Source organism: Drosophila serrata, unplaced genomic scaffold, assembly GCF_035046125.1.
Source record: "Drosophila serrata isolate PLE 108 unplaced genomic scaffold, ASM3504612v1 contig_249, whole genome shotgun sequence".
NCBI classification, from domain to species: domain Eukaryota; kingdom Metazoa; phylum Arthropoda; class Insecta; order Diptera; family Drosophilidae; genus Drosophila; species Drosophila serrata.
In genome coordinates, this window is record NW_028257147.1 from 2541886 (window position 1) to 2556837 (window position 14952).

Consider the following 14952-nt stretch of genomic DNA (forward strand, 5'->3'; position numbering starts at 1 on the left):
CGATGTCGTGGACTACTATAGTAGACGGAACAGAAGCAGTTTAAGCAAGTTGGCAGCTTGCAATGCAATGAAGGAGTCACCATTAGCTATGGTGGATTGCATTTTTAAACCAACTATATAATCACATGGATATACAAACTTCTGCTTCCCGAAGTTAGCCTTCTTTTCTTGTTTAAATAAAAATACAACTTTTTGAAAACATTTTTGTATTGGTTTTATATTTATATTTATTTAGGATAACAAAACATTATTTCGAATTTAAATTCGGGACATACCGATGCGCCTCCTCGTTTGGCTGTCACAAAAGACTCTGTAAAAAAAAAAAAAAATTCTTAATTAGAATAAACATTCTGCTTACAAAATATTAAAAATATTACATTTATAATCAGTTCTACTATCAAGATAAATCAGTCATAGACATCAGATGTCCCTATCTTAAGTTTTCATCATAAAAACCAAAACCCTTTGACCTGACAATAGGTAATTACCTTTGAATTCTTGGCAGCCTTCTTTTAATGCTTTAATTCAAACAATTCAGTTTTCCTGAAAGTGATAAAGAAATACGTTTGTATTAGTGTATATATATTAAAATGTGCAAAATATATAAGAACATTTTTGTTGCACTCAGTTCTACTATCAAGATAAATCAGTCATAGACATCAGATGTCCCTATCATAGATTCTCATCATTAATACTTTAATTATTTTTTATTTTTTAAGGAATGCTTACCATCTTTTGCTCGTATTGCATACGCCTTTCAGTTAAGATCCAAATTTCGGCTATAAATAAAGTACAAGTAATTAATTATTATACGAATATTAAAATTTTTTAAATATAAATTTCATTCGAATCAGTTCTACTATCAAGATAAATCAGTCATAGACATCAGATGTCCCTATCTTAGGTTTTCATCATAAAAACTAAAACCTGTCGCCAATTTTAAATAATTACCTTTAAAACTCAGGTAGCTTCTTGTCCTGAATGCTTTCATTAAGACAATTTCAGCTGTTCTGAAAATATAAAGAAATACGTTTTAGTTTATACATATAAATACATTTGAAATTATATTTTAAATTTGTTTTTGCAATCAGTTCTACTATCAAGATAAATCAGTCATAGACATCAGATGTCCCTATCATGGATTTTCATCATTAAAACGTTTTTAATTTTTTATTCTTAAAGTATGCTTACCATTTTTCAGTCACATGGCCTGTGGCTTTCAGTTGAGACACCAATTTTGGCTGAAAATAAAAGAAATGTAATTATTAAATGAATCTTAATTAAGTATTTATATAAGTACTATGTATAATCAGTTCTACTATCAAGATAAATCAGTCATAGACATCAGATGTCCCTATCTTAAGTTTTCATCATAATAAATGAATTAAACATGTATTGTATAATTGCTACATACATATGTATGTATGTATGTACATACCTTTTAGATATGAAGGCCTGAGAAGTCTCAGAATTGCCATGTTATTCCGGGTTAGGTTTCCACGCTGTCGAATCGCTCTCTTTGTCAGTGAGTGGATTCCACTAAATCTTTTATGTCCCGTCTGCTTTCTTGTGCAAATCATATTTCTTCCCATTTCTTTACTCATTTGCAACACGTGGTTTAATGATAGAGCTGGAAAATCGTCGATGGAAATATCGATGCATCGATGTTTTTAAAATTTTTGGTAACACCAATGTTTTATTTCGATTATCGATGTCTTCGAGTTTCGGGGTGGTGAAAACATAAATTTAAATCTTCCAAACTCACCATTCTGTTTTTTCTATATTTTGTTTTATTATATAAATAGATATTGCGAATTGGACGTTGCCGTGGATACATGACTTGTCCTAAACACTTTCAACTATCGCATCCTAATTGGCCAACAAATTATATTGCTTATTCCTTATGATTTACATGGCAGTCGTGGGACCTTGCATGTGACTAATCTCTGAATCAACAAAACTAATCATTAGACTCACTACTAGCATAAGATTGTCATAATTCCAAAACAAAGGCATTTGTAGGAAAAACGTTATTAAGGCATTCGATTTACATATCCTATATGAGAGATGATAATCGGCCAGCTCTCTTTCTAGAGGCAATTAAAAGGTGTGGACTGGAATTTTGTAAAAGCTTGGTGTTTAAGACTTCGGACAAAGTCTTGAGGGAAATTTACAATTTAAATTAAATAATTATGTTTTGGTAAAGAAGATTTATCAATTCCTATTCCTCCAGATTTTGATTGGACTAGAACTAAGAACCGGGCCGAAAGGCATGTTCTCTTCGCATGAAAAGAAACTTATGAATCCTTTTACGGAGTATACAATATGAAATAGGGGTATAGAATAACATTAAGTCAAAAATTGCTTGCTTGGAGTTATGACAGCCTTGTGTTAGGGGAGCTTTCTTTAAACTAACGAAACCCCAGCGTGTTCATGGGTCCTCTGTGGATGTGGATGCCTCCTCCTGCACCTGTTCCTGCTCCAAGTCCTGTTTCTGCTGCAGCCGCAGGCGCTTCTTGGCCTGAATATCGGCCAGCGTTTGTTCGATGGAACGCATGTCCTTCTTGTTCTTGCTGGGCACGAACCCATAGCTTTGGTTGGTCTCCGTCTTCCGTGCCGCCTGCAGAGCGGCAGACTCTCCGATAAGGTGGGCATACTTGGCCTTATAGTTGGTAGTGGGCTTTACTTCCCCACTGTCTTGATCTCCGGTCGCGGAAGAGGAGCACGCTTCGGATGTGGAGGCCTGCTTATCGCTTTGCTCCTGGGCCAGCCGCTCTCTCCGCCTCTCAGCGTATTCTTTGGCTATCTCTGCGTTCCAGCCGTCACCGTTTCGCCGGGCCGTGACTTCGTCCTCCCCGGGAGCATGTTCCTTTTTGTATACCACCGAATGTCTGTCCACATCCTCTCGACCGAAGCTCATGGCTATGAAGCCGCCGTTTTCGGCTATTTCGTGTATTACAGAGCGATGGACCTTGTCCAGCGGCTGGAACTCAATACACTTTCTGTCGTCCTTGGCAAATCGGCCCATCCGTTCGTCTACATACTTCCGGAAGCGGAGCAGCTCCTCCTTCTGTTTGTTCTGCATTCGCTCCATCATTTCCCGCTGCTTCTTGATTAGCGTCTTTTGCTGCTCATTGTTCGCTGGCGGCGCGTCCATGGCGTTCAGTATAGAGTCGAGGAGGTCCATTTTGTCCCTGGGGACAGTGTTTTCCTCGCCCGTTGTTGATCAATTCACGCTGCGCCTCTGACGCCACCATGAAAATGCGAGGGAATCTCAGTTAATCGGCCGTTCGCTCTGGCGGGCGGGATTCTCGGTGACTTACCACTCTCTGGCGGTTATTATTAGCCTGTCGCGGTGTTCAAATGCCGTTGATTTAGTTGTTTTATTTGTTTAAAAATAATTATAATTATAAACCGGTGCTTGTGCACCAAATAGCAAAACGGGGATGACAACTCGTGCTGAATTGCGGTATTTTGGTATATTTTCATTACACAACAGCTGATTACACTGAGCGGAGGGACTTTCGGATTTTAAGCGACCACGAAAAATTGTGTATGCTTAGAAGAAATTAAAAGGATCAACGGATTATAAAATGAAAATACCTAATCCGTTTTCTAAATAAATTAAATTAATTTACAGAATCCTCAGAAATAATTAAATAAATATTTAAAAAACGGCAATTACCAAATTTTGTACTTAAGTGTACTACAAGCTTTCGCAAATAAGTTGGCAGGTCTTTTTAAACATCAGGCGCCTGTTGTGCGTTTCAAAAACATTTTCCGCAATTAAGCTTGTAAAACCCCGTTATAAACAGTGGAAACGTGCTCCAATGGATGTTAAAAAGTCCACGCTGGTCCACTGGTTTCGAAAAGGTCTCCGGGTCCACGATAATCCGGCTTTATCACAGATTTTCACTGCCGCCAATGCCTCGCCCGAGAAGTTCTGCGTCCGGCCAATTTTCATTCTGGATCCCGGGATCCTTGACTGGATGCAGGTGGGGGCCAATCGCTGGCGATTCCTCCAGCAGACCCTTCAGGACTTGGACGAGCAGCTAAGGAAACTCGATTCGCGTTTGTTTGTGGTGCGTGGAAAGCCTGCGGAAGTTTTCCCTCGCATCTTCAAAAGCTGGCGCGTGGAACTCTTGACATTCGAGTCGGATATCGAGCCCTATTCCCTGGCTAGAGACGCTTTGATCCAGAAATTGGCCAAAACCGAGGGTGTCAAGGTGGTAACACACTGCTCCCACACGATTTACAACCCAGAGTTGGTTATAGCCAAGAATTTGGGTAAGGCTCCGATTACGTACCAAAAGTTCTTAGCCATCGTGGATCTATTGAAGATACCCAAGGTTCTAGAAGTTCCTGAAAAGTTAAAGGGGGTGGCTAAGCCCCCCAAAGATGATGTGGAGCTGCAGGATTCAGCGGCCTACGATTGTCCCACCATGGAGCAGTTGGTAAAGCGGCCAGAGGAACTGGGACCCAATAAGTTCCCCGGAGGCGAAACGGAGGCTCTGCGTCGCATGGACGAATCCTTGAAGGATGAACTCTGGGTGGCCCGCTTCGAGAAGCCCAACACGGCTCCCAATTCTCTGGAGCCGAGTACGACAGTCCTGAGTCCTTACCTTAAGTTTGGATGCCTCAGTGCTCGTCTGTTTTATCAGAGACTTAAGGAGATACTTAAGCGACAGACGAAGCACTCCCAGCCTCCCGTTTCCCTGATTGGACAACTTATGTGGCGGGAATTCTATTACACAGTGGCCGCTGCCGAACCCAACTTTGATCGCATGCTAGGCAACGTCTACTGCCTGCAGATTCCCTGGCAGGATCATCCCGATCACCTGGAGGCTTGGACCCATGGTCGCACTGGTTATCCGTTTATAGACGCTATAATGCGACAGTTGCGTCAAGAGGGTTGGATCCACCATTTGGCCAGGCATGCAGTGGCCTGCTTTCTCACCCGAGGAGATCTCTGGATCAGCTGGGAAGAGGGACAGCGGGTCTTTGAGCAGCTGTTGCTCGATCAGGACTGGGCGCTCAACGCTGGCAACTGGATGTGGCTCTCGGCCTCGGCCTTCTTTCATCAGTATTTTCGGGTCTACAGTCCGGTGGCATTTGGCAAGAAAACGGATCCGCAGGGTGACTACATAAGGAAGTATGTACCGGAATTAGCTAAATATCCCAAAAGCTGTATCTATGAACCCTGGAAGGCCACGCTGGCGGATCAGCGTGCCTATGGCTGTGTTCTTGGCACCGATTATCCACATCGAATAGTTAAACACGAAGTAGTGCACAAGGAGAACATTAAGCGGATGAGTGCCGCCTACAAGGTAAATCGGGAAGTACGCACCGGCAAGGAGGAGGAGGACTCATTCGAGGAGAAGCCAGAGGCGTCAACATCAGGCAAGCGGAAAGTGCGAAAAGCAGCCGGAAGTGCCGCTAAGCGAAAGCGTTAAAATCTAAATATTTAGGCTACCTTCTTTAAGGGTAGCAATTCAATTCTGTTAATTATTAATAGTACCTTTGATAGGTTCAGACGACACGTGAAATCTCTTCTTTAATAAACCTATCTTGTATATGACCTGTAAATTATTTGTACTCCTATATTTTTATGGAAACGAATTGGCTTTGAAGTAAACGTCCTTCCAATCGATTTGGCTCAGTTGTCGATCTGCTTTGGAAACTCCAGTAACACCAAATATTCCAAAAACGTAAGTTTATCTTGTTTTTGCTTAAATACAAAAATAATTATATTTTCACTGACTGCTTTGAAGACCATGTTCCGCTTGATGATGTTGAGTAGCAAACTGGCCCTTCAGCGGAGTCTGATGTCCCGGTTGACTTCTCGCACGCTCATGTCGTCTAGGTGCCTTTCCCGCTCAACAGATCAACCGACGACCATTGATGGAGTCACCGTCACCGACATTAATATCTTCGAACTGGCCAAGAATGATCTTGAGTTCAGTCAGAATTTCCTTAGCACCTTATCGGCGCTGGACAATTCTTCAGATACCGGTGAGCAAATAGACCCGGAGATGGGTGAATCATCAGCCCCCGATTCCGATGGAATGCCAATTGGCGTTCCTAGTTCTATAACGGGGGTTGATGGCTCTCCAATCGATTCCATCGAGATCGATGGCTGGAGTTGGGAGGGGGATGATTCCACCGTGCAGGAGAACAGCAAGAGTATCGACATCGGCAACGATGATGAGTACAAGGCCGAGTTGGCCCTCCGTGTGCCGGAGGTACGAGAGGGTCAAACGGAGTACAAGGGGATCAAGGTGAAGCTGCCTGTGAAGGCAAACGAAGATGTGGGCACCTATCGCTTCCGTCGTGATCCCACCGACCTCAAGGAGCTCGGCGACGACACTCGTCTTGTCAAGTTCGACAAAGAGTAGGCGTTTCCAAGCTGATTAGCAACTTTAGTTTCCCTCATTCTAGTTTAAACCAAATTTGATCCGGACCTATTGTGTTGATCACCAGCACTTTTCATTTACTTAAATCTGAATTTGTTGTCAATATTCTGTTATAATCAAAATAAAAAAATATAAGAGGGCAATTTATTAATGAAGTGTTTCTGGTATAAATACTATACATATAATCTTGAATTATATGAAGCAGGAATAGAGTGAGGTTTGTGAGTAGTTAGGGTGGCATTTGATCGAGATTTGATCGTGAATTTGTTGGTGATTTTTAATACAATAATCATGGTCTGATTTATCTAAGGGGTCTACATATTATTTATCTGTTTCATATGGGTAATATTTGGAAATAATATTTTTTCAACAATTATTTTGTTGGATTTTTGTTAGCATGGTTTGCCTTGGAAGTAATTTCGTACCAATCGAGTTGTGTCAGTTGTTTAGTTGTTCGAGAACTTTAGTCGTATTAAATATTTCGGCAAGATAGGACCTAATTTTAGAATTTAAAACTGAGGTAATAATATTTACAAAATTTATTTTAACATTCCAAGTTTTTTGACGCAGCAGCATTTTGTTCATTCAGTTAATCTCTCGAGCACCTTTAAAAATATAAAACGACAAAAACCATGTTTCGCTTATTGACGCTAAAGAACAATTTGACGCTTCAACGGAATCTGGTCACCCGGATGAGTGCTCGATCCAACATAGCCTCCGGTGCGGTCTACCGCTATGCGCATCGTTCCCGTCTTATCGACGGCGTCGTGGTTGTGGACATTAATCTGGACGATATGGCCAAGGGCGACTTAGAGTTTGCTCGCAGTTTCACCAAATCCATTTCGTCTTTGGATAGCTCTCTCTTCCACCCAGCGGTGGGACCGGTGGGCCAGTCCGAGAATCAGTTGCCTTCGTTGGAGGACGCTGTTCCCGCTGTTCCCGCTGATGCACCGCTGCCGGCTGGTTCACCCGGTACCGTGATGGACAAAGACGGCAAACCCATTGTCCATATTGAGATTGACGGCTGGAATCAGGATATTGAGGATGAGGAGCCAGCTGCAGAGCAAAAGAACAACAACCAGGATGCTAGCAACGAATCCAATGAAAGTGTCAAGAAGTAACCGAAACTCCAAAAGAAACGAAGCATCATTTTTGTTTAAATTCCCATAAGTCGATGACTTAATACAGTTTTGTTATAAAAATTGTTCTGATCTTTAGATCGACATGTTAAGGGAACCACTTTAGAAATCTTTTAAATAAAGTTTTAATTTGTGTCAGATCTTAAGGAACCAGATTTTTCCAAGCAACCCCTTTACTTGTATATATATACATTTTTTAATGGAATTAAAATTAAAATTCTCTCACAGTTGCAGTTTTCCCATTGGCAGCATTTGTCGAGTCCAGATGCTAATCCAAGCGTATGGACAGCTGGACGGACAACCAATGGCAATATGCAAAATTGCAAAATTGTTTGGCGTTCGCTTGATGATTATCATCTGGCCGACATTGACGCGGACATGGCCACTAAGAACTGCCAGTTGGCGACCGTCTCCCGTCTCCCCGGTCATGCTTAAATGAAAATTCAATTCCACTGGCCACCCACATCCACTGGCCATATCACAAAAGATCGTTTTGTGGTCAATGGCAACCGAAACCGGGGCAAACACTTGCCATAAATTGCATTAAAAGCGGGCCAGGAGCGAAAACTACTCGTAACAATGCAGCGGACATAAACATGCTGCAAAATGTTTGTAGGCTCTAAACCAAAATTGAATTTGCGGTTTTGCCTGCGGGAATGGTGGATGGTGGATGGTGGGGGCGTGGTTCGTGGTGCACTGTTGGGGCATTGCAAATAACTGTAAATGAAGCTAAAATGCGGTCAGCCAGAATGGGGGGATTGCAATAAAAATGGCCAAGAGCAAACGCAACGTTACGCGAGACTTGGGGTCTTCACGGTTGATATGTAGATTTCCAATCGAATCGAACTTTTTTCCTCTATAAAATACGATGTATAACTAGAGAATAGGGGTATTTAAATAATTACATATATATTTAAGTGAAAGTACATGCGTTCGGATTAACATGGAAACCTGGTGTGATTGCACTCACTTAAGATGATTACTTGACTACTATTTCTGAGGTAATTCATTTTTTATCAGTACTCTTATGAACATATAGTTATTTGTATATAACATAAATATAGCTAATTAGTTATTTAAAATGTATACATACATATTTTAATCCAGTTCAAGAGAGTTCAAGCAGCAACCACAACCTGTTCAGATGTACGTATTTATATTTCCAATTCTTGAAACCACCAGATTTAAGTAGCGTTATCAATTTCTACTTGTATATTTATTAATTCTATGAATAGAATATATATAAACAGTTCTTGTTAATTTCGCTTACTGTAAAAATAAAACTAAGTACAAACATTCAGCCATTTAACAAATAAGTCATTTTATTGGACACTTCACAAGATTTTTTTTTAATTTTGATTAAACATGTTTACAATTTATTAAATTTTTTTTTTCAATTTTATTTTAATTATTATGAAAAACTTTAAAGAGTAGTGTTCTTTCAATAATAATTATAAAATGTTACTTTTCATAATTAAATGAACCCAGTTAAATTAATATCTATTCCTCAAATCTATAATTGGGTATTTTGTCGATGGGAAGTGTACGATTGGAACGGATGTTACTGGGGGCATTACAGGACTACTACGCCTGTTGGCTTCACAAATATAATGGTTTTCCTGTGTGCAACGCTTGGCTTTCATTTCATGGCTATAAGCCCTTAGCTTTACACAATCATAGCCTTCTCGATCACTTGGCTGCCCGTAGGCCCAATCAATATAAGGAGCCTCGTCTCCGGAAGTGTCTGACATGAAGTCATAGGTCGAGTCAACATCTCTGATGTCTGTCCAATAGGATTTGCAACTATCCAATTCATCAGTAATAGAGTCCCACTCTTTATAATTTTGGATGCTAACCAAGTGGGCACCCATGCTTCTACATTTATCGCGAGCATCGAACCAGTCAAGTTTTTCATCGTCCTCAATATAATAATATTTTCTTCGAATCTGCTGGAAGTTTTTGGAACAGCTCTGTTTGATAAATAAATAAAATAAATAATAAATGGGGATTAAGTATGTTATGAAATTGGTTCACTAGAAATTATATGATGATTTTGTGAGCTATCTGGTATGTAAATATGTTTTTAAACAATTCTTTTGTTAGAATTCCTTTAGTTTTCGACGTCACAATTATACTCACCACTCGGCAAACAATTCCCACAAGTAAGAGCACTGCGAGATAACGCATCTTGTGACAGTTAGCAATCGAATAATTAATGCAGACTGAAGATTCTTGCCATCTAATCAGCGTTTTTGTAGTCTTTAGCAGCCAAAAAATAGCATTATATTAATTAGGTATGTGATTTATTTTAATTCTAAGAATTCCCATTTTAAGAATATTTATATATATGTATGTATATATTTAATGCGAAAATCGTTTTAAATTTGAATTCTTCAAACTTCAATTCAATTTTAAGAAATTTTATTTATTTATATATTTTTATGCTAAATTCACAAGAGACATGTACTTTAGGAAGTTGGGAGTTTAATGGTTAAATAATAATTTGTTTAGTGGTAATATTGTCATGCCACTTTAAGGTACTTAATATACTTTTATAATTTTAATGACATTATTCTCTTAAGGGAGGTTTTGTTATTGGTAAAATGTATTATTAAAGCCGAGGCCCATAGGCATTTCAGCTTCTCTTAAGCTCAATGGCCAGCCTCCAAGTAATTAAAAAATATACCCAAATTACAGGACACATATACACACAATGGAAACAACAATAGCAACGATGGCAATGGCAATCATAATGATTGCACGAAACGTAATGCAATTTAATGGTCAACAACAGTCAGGGGAAAGGGGGGGAAGTGGGGATCACGCGGGCATCATGACCACACTTGGACAACGGCCCAGAGATAAAACAGAAACAGCCAGCAGAGTTTGAAGTGTTGCAGATATTGGTCAAAAGTGCTGCCACCGGATTTTGTATGTTACACTTGGAGAACATAAATATCTATTCTATTTAATTATTTACCAAAGCTCATATACGAAATTCATTCATCATTTATAAAAATGGTCTTAGAAACATGTATATTTATAATTAGGGTTAGAAATAGAATCTAGAAGATTACTCATACAAGTGTGTCATTTCTCAGGGCAAACATATAGTATGCATTTTGAAAATCACTCTTTTCGATAGAGTGATAATAATAATATATATTTTGAGTGCAGAGGTGAGGAAACTGGATTGGACAACAAAAGCCGCACCGAGAGATAAACGCCCACATGGTCAGTTATCGGTGGACACCAGAGGGAGAGACGGAGCTGTGGGCGGATGAACTGATGGGAGGACGGACGAACGGACGGCGACAAAGTGCGTTCACATAATAATAATGGAAATAATTTAACTTATTGGATTTTAATGGGATTACACATGCGCAACATGGCCACTGTGGGTATTAAAAGTTGGTCAACTTCTGTAATGGCCCATGGCCAACTCCTCCGCCGGCGGAAATGCCAGTCGACCGATGATGATAACGTTAATGATAATGATGATGTTGATGGCCTCCGGTTTTTTTTTGGTGAGAAAGGAATGGAAAATATTGAAAAGGGACGCGGAAGCTGAGCGGTCCATTTGAAGCTGATTGCTTTGATTGCATCTCGACTGGCTGCTTCTATCGATTATTTTGAGTGCAATCCTATAATACTTCGTTGTATTCTCTTTAAGAGATATATAAATATTTAAATACTAATTGCATTAGACTCTCACACATATTTAAATTCTGATGAGACCGCCAGAGGCTTTGCTCTTTTGCTACCCAAAAAAAGAAGTACCCAACATTGGCTGACTTGGTTGCATTTTCATTTAAAAACCGCACTAGTCCGGCGTCTGATGTCTGGATGTCGAATGTCCGGCTGATGGCCGGATGTCTGAGTGCCTGACCTACTGCCGGAGGGCCTAACTCTGGCTATGGTAGTTACAGTTGCCGGTAAAAGTTTTTCCCCAGCCGTCGTCATGTCCATTTCCACTCCCATCGTCATTCAAATGGCCACACCGCATGGACCGCAACTAACCAACCACATCATTTCCAGTCGCAAACTGCCGGCAGTGAGTTTCCATGGTCATTTGTGTCCATGTTCATGTCCGTATAGTGAGTATATAGCTGCAGACGACTTTGATATGGGATCTTCCATGTAAAAGTTCTATAATATAAACCTTTTTGCGCCTACTTCAGGGGGGAACAAGTTGACTTTCAATATACAAAAGTGTGCAAAATATGTATAGTTACTAGAGAGTTCCGCAGAAACGGGAATTGATAATAAATGTTTCATCTCTTTCTATTTATTTACATTTAATATACAAAGATTAAATATAAATATACAAAATTATTGAATTTATTGCGCATAGTGAATAGCCATCAACAACTGATAGCAAAGGCTTGGAGTCGTATTACGAAGAACTGCTCTAAATTCCGTTCTTATTTTCAAGTGATAAGAGTCAAGAATTAAACGGAACAAGTAGAATATTGTAAAATCTTATTGATTAAGATGCCTATATAAGCCCTGATGAGTTAAAAATGAAGCGCAGTCTTCATTGTCTTTCGTGTGGAATTTTTAAATGTTTTCTTACAAAATGCCTTATCTTTTAATGCTGTTAGTTTTTGGAATAGTTTTCCATTACAGTCACGGTAGAGAAGTGGTGAGTTTAATCAAAAATATAGTATATTTTAAATGAAATTCTTAATAGTGAACAAATAAAAAAAATAATAATAAAGTGCTGTTTCCTTCACTGTTAAGAAGGGTGTTTCAGTTGTGTAGCCATTGTAACAATTTATCTATATCTCGCACCGTTTATCCACAGAGCTTTTCCAGGGACTTTACAAGGATTGGATCAAAGTATTACTATATTTCGGATAATAAGAAACTTGACTGGTACGATGCTCGTGATTATTGTTTAAGCATGGATGCCCACTTGGTTAGCATCAAAAACTATAAGGAATGGGACGCCATCAATGATCACTTGACCCGCTGTAAATCCTATTGGGTGGACATTAAATATAAATACGGAGACTTCATATCAGTCACTACCGGAAATGATGCTCCTTATCTAAAGTGGGCCCCAGAACAGCCAAATATGGAGGATGAATATGAATGCGTAAAACTGCAGCGAGGATGTCATTGCATGAAAACCAAGTACTGCAGCCAGGAAAACTATTTTATTTGCGAAGCCGACTTGACACCAACACAAACGACAACGACGACAAAGAAACCAGGGAAATATGAAATTATAGATTTAAAATATAAGTATAATTAAAATAGTTCATAATTATAAATTCCAATGTTTATGATATAAAGATAATCTTTGCATAAATATAATTAATTTTGAATTTGTAATATAATTTCAATCGGAAGTTTGTGAAGGAGTCATCTCTGACCATGCAGTTAGTCTTCTATGTACTCTCACTTTCATATAAGTCGGAACGGCATTACTTTATTGTTTATAATCATAAATATACATAATTTATATTGAAGTAATTCCTACTGATCGAATTAAAATCTTCATCTTTTCTTGTTCATAATTAAACTCCTTTGACTCACCTAATAATAATTAATAACACCGTACTAGTCTGTGCATTAATGGGTTCTCTAGACGTTTGCATTTACCTTCAATATCCAGAAATCAATAGTCGATGAGCCAATTGAAGGTAAAGCCGACCATAAATGGCTGCGAGCCACTCGAAACTCATCAAAGCTGCTATCTAATGGAATTCTTAGAATTCTGCCAGGCATTCACGGTCCCTTTTCAGTCCTTATCCCCGCCCTAAAGGTTCATAATTAAACATGCAACGCATAATGGCGCTCTAATGGCTAATGAGAGTGTTGGGGGTTGATGAACGCAGGTGGAAGTGCAAGGGGGAAGGGGTTTGGGGGATGCAACATGCCAGGCGGTGTGGAATTTTCATTTTTCCTTTACTCGTCCTTAATGCCACACCAATGGAATTCAAAATTAACTCATTAAACTTGGCCAACACGGCGTATACGTATTCCCAGCAAGATCTCGCCAAAGATTAATGATTCCCCAGCTATAAGAGATAGAGAGAGAGAGAGAGAGAGAGGGAGATAGAGAAACAGAAGGAAAGAGAGAGCGATATAGATCTGACGGTGGCACGAATTTCCATGCAATTATTTTCATATCAACTTCAATGCGCCGTGAAAAGTCTCGTTCGCGCGACGAGCAATGAAAAACCGATTTGCTGTTGTGACAATTGTAATTTTTCACTCGCTTGGCTTCATTGTCCGAGTTAAACTGATGGTGCCACTGAAACTGGCACTTCCATATAGCCACAGCCACTTCCTCCAGGTCCAGATAATCAGAGGTTTCTTTGCCTGGCTTTTCCCTCTCTGAATTTCATTTAAATGATTACGGTTTTTCATTTCCCTTACCCTTGGCCCCCAAACCATGGCGTCAGGCTTTCCCTCTTGTTTTTCTCTGTTCTCTGTTCTCTGCTCGTTTTTCCTGTGTTTTTTTTTTTTTTTGGTTCTTCGGTTTTTCGGTGTCTCCATCACGTGAGGCATAAATTTTTCATCGAGCCGGCCGCCTTTTGGGTATATTTTGCACTCCATTGCCAGGCTGGTTCGGTGGGGATGACCAATTGGTTTTATGGCCCATTCCTTCTGTTTATGTTGGCGAATTTCCTTTTACGAGCCCCTTTCATTTCACTTCATTTTGTTAATCAATTTCTGTTTGTTTACGGCAAGGAAGAGCTGCCTAAAACAACATGAGAAAAATAAAAGGATCTCCTGTCGCAGATAATTTATTTGTAAGGCTTTAAAGGCGAATTATGAGTTTTTTATTCCCTTGACCTTAGGAGTATACTTACGGTTAGAAATGAAATTAGTGTGGCTCTATTAAATTCCTGTCCAAGAAAAAAATTTATATTATGTATAATACCAATTAGCATTCATTATAAGTTGATAAATTTATTTATAGACTTAAAAGTTTCCTTTTAAATTCAACTCATGTTAATGTATTGTTCTGCCGGCACATGTCAATTATGCAAATTCATTTTTCGTTGGGGCCCAACGAAATGTTCCAAAATGTTTTTATAAATTCATTAGAAAATAAGTTTCATGCTTTCCTCTTTTTCTCGGTTTATCCTTTAGCCCCTCTCTGCCCAACAAAAATGGATGCTTAATTTGATTTCCTTCTCACCAACTAAAACAAAAATTTGTTGCAAACTACAAAATGATAACTTAAAAGTTTAGTTAGATTAGTCTGAAGTGGTGTTTGGGCTTAGCATAAAAAAAGGAACTACGTGTAGATGGACCTAAAGTGTGTACATTCAAAAGCAAGACTACAACTTGAGGGCTTTAAATTTAAAGGGCTGAATGAATATTATTTAATATGAAATTGAATGAGACTTGTACTTACATATGACTGAATTTGAATATAT

The 14952-nt window shown here is 39.2% G+C and overlaps 5 protein-coding genes and 5 non-coding genes across 11 annotated transcripts; 3 read left to right on the forward strand and 7 right to left on the reverse strand.

The window, feature by feature from the left end:
• Positions 1-201: 201 nt before the first annotated feature.
• Positions 202-3471, reverse strand: LOC110187330 (sperm-associated antigen 7). Of its 2 annotated transcripts, none has more exons than XM_086832600.1 (7): positions 3324-3471; positions 1439-3244; positions 1192-1241; positions 952-1010; positions 730-779; positions 489-543; positions 202-310 (listed from the first exon to the last, which is right to left on the reverse strand). In XM_086832600.1, exon 2 carries the CDS (start codon positions 3185-3187, stop codon positions 2432-2434), a length of 756 nt encoding a protein of 251 aa, XP_086688726.1. In that variant the 5' UTR covers positions 3188-3244; positions 3324-3471; the 3' UTR covers positions 202-310; positions 489-543; positions 730-779; positions 952-1010; positions 1192-1241; positions 1439-2431. The 2 variants fall into 2 exon arrangements, with proteins under 2 accessions (XP_086688726.1, XP_086688727.1); XM_086832601.1 differs by having other exon boundaries at positions 378-543.
• Positions 382-456, reverse strand: LOC147643670 (small nucleolar RNA Me28S-Cm2645). Its single transcript, XR_015271704.1, has one exon. It is a non-coding gene; the product is annotated as a small nucleolar RNA Me28S-Cm2645 (small nucleolar RNA).
• On the reverse strand, positions 621-695 carry LOC147643671 (small nucleolar RNA Me28S-Cm2645). Its single transcript, XR_015271699.1, has one exon. It is a non-coding gene; the product is annotated as a small nucleolar RNA Me28S-Cm2645 (small nucleolar RNA).
• On the reverse strand, positions 848-921 carry LOC147643672 (small nucleolar RNA Me28S-Cm2645). The gene has a single exon (XR_015271703.1). It is a non-coding gene; the product is annotated as a small nucleolar RNA Me28S-Cm2645 (small nucleolar RNA).
• LOC147643673 (small nucleolar RNA Me28S-Cm2645) lies at positions 1084-1158 on the reverse strand. Its single transcript, XR_015271700.1, has one exon. It is a non-coding gene; the product is annotated as a small nucleolar RNA Me28S-Cm2645 (small nucleolar RNA).
• On the reverse strand, positions 1305-1380 carry LOC147643674 (small nucleolar RNA Me28S-Cm2645). The gene has a single exon (XR_015271702.1). It is a non-coding gene; the product is annotated as a small nucleolar RNA Me28S-Cm2645 (small nucleolar RNA).
• A 255-nt stretch (positions 3472-3726) lies between the features above and the next one.
• phr6-4 ((6-4)-photolyase) lies at positions 3727-5586 on the forward strand. Its single transcript, XM_020956706.2, has one exon. It carries the CDS (start codon positions 3831-3833, stop codon positions 5451-5453), a length of 1623 nt encoding a protein of 540 aa, XP_020812365.2. The 5' UTR covers positions 3727-3830; the 3' UTR covers positions 5454-5586.
• Positions 5587-5774: 188 nt separating this feature from the next.
• Positions 5775-6560, forward strand: LOC110187318 (uncharacterized). Its single transcript, XM_086832325.1, has one exon. The coding sequence runs from the start codon at positions 5775-5777 to the stop codon at positions 6393-6395; it is 621 nt and encodes a 206-aa protein (XP_086688451.1). The 3' UTR covers positions 6396-6560.
• Positions 6561-6798: 238 nt separating this feature from the next.
• On the forward strand, positions 6799-7698 carry LOC110187319 (uncharacterized). The gene is made up of 2 exons (XM_020956707.2): positions 6799-6933; positions 7003-7698. Exon 2 carries the CDS (start codon positions 7046-7048, stop codon positions 7532-7534), a length of 489 nt encoding a protein of 162 aa, XP_020812366.2. The 5' UTR covers positions 6799-6933; positions 7003-7045; the 3' UTR covers positions 7535-7698.
• Positions 7699-9045: 1347 nt separating this feature from the next.
• LOC147643675 (C-type lectin 37Db-like) lies at positions 9046-9739 on the reverse strand. The gene is made up of 2 exons (XM_086832322.1): positions 9692-9739; positions 9046-9522 (listed from the first exon to the last, which is right to left on the reverse strand). Exons 1-2 carry the CDS (start codon positions 9737-9739, stop codon positions 9046-9048), a joined length of 525 nt encoding a protein of 174 aa, XP_086688448.1.
• Between the last annotated feature and the right edge of the window lie 5213 nt (positions 9740-14952).

Excerpts from the sequence above, each read along its gene's own strand:
- LOC110187318 (XM_086832325.1), top strand. The coding sequence starts at position 5,775 with ATGTTCCGCTTGATGATGTTGAGTAGCAAACTGGCCCTTCAGCGGAGT.
- LOC147643675 (XM_086832322.1), bottom strand. The coding sequence starts at position 9,739 with ATGCGTTATCTCGCAGTGCTCTTACTTGTGGGAATTGTTTGCCGAGTG. Across the intron at positions 9,523-9,691 it reads TGGGAATTGTTTGCCGAGTG|AGCTGTTCCAAAAACTTCCA; the intron begins GTGAGTATAATT and ends TTTATCAAACAG.
- LOC110187330 (XM_086832600.1), bottom strand. The coding sequence starts at position 3,187 with ATGGACCTCCTCGACTCTATACTGAACGCCATGGACGCGCCGCCAGCG.
- LOC110187319 (XM_020956707.2), top strand. The coding sequence starts at position 7,046 with ATGTTTCGCTTATTGACGCTAAAGAACAATTTGACGCTTCAACGGAAT.
- phr6-4 (XM_020956706.2), top strand. The coding sequence starts at position 3,831 with ATGGATGTTAAAAAGTCCACGCTGGTCCACTGGTTTCGAAAAGGTCTC.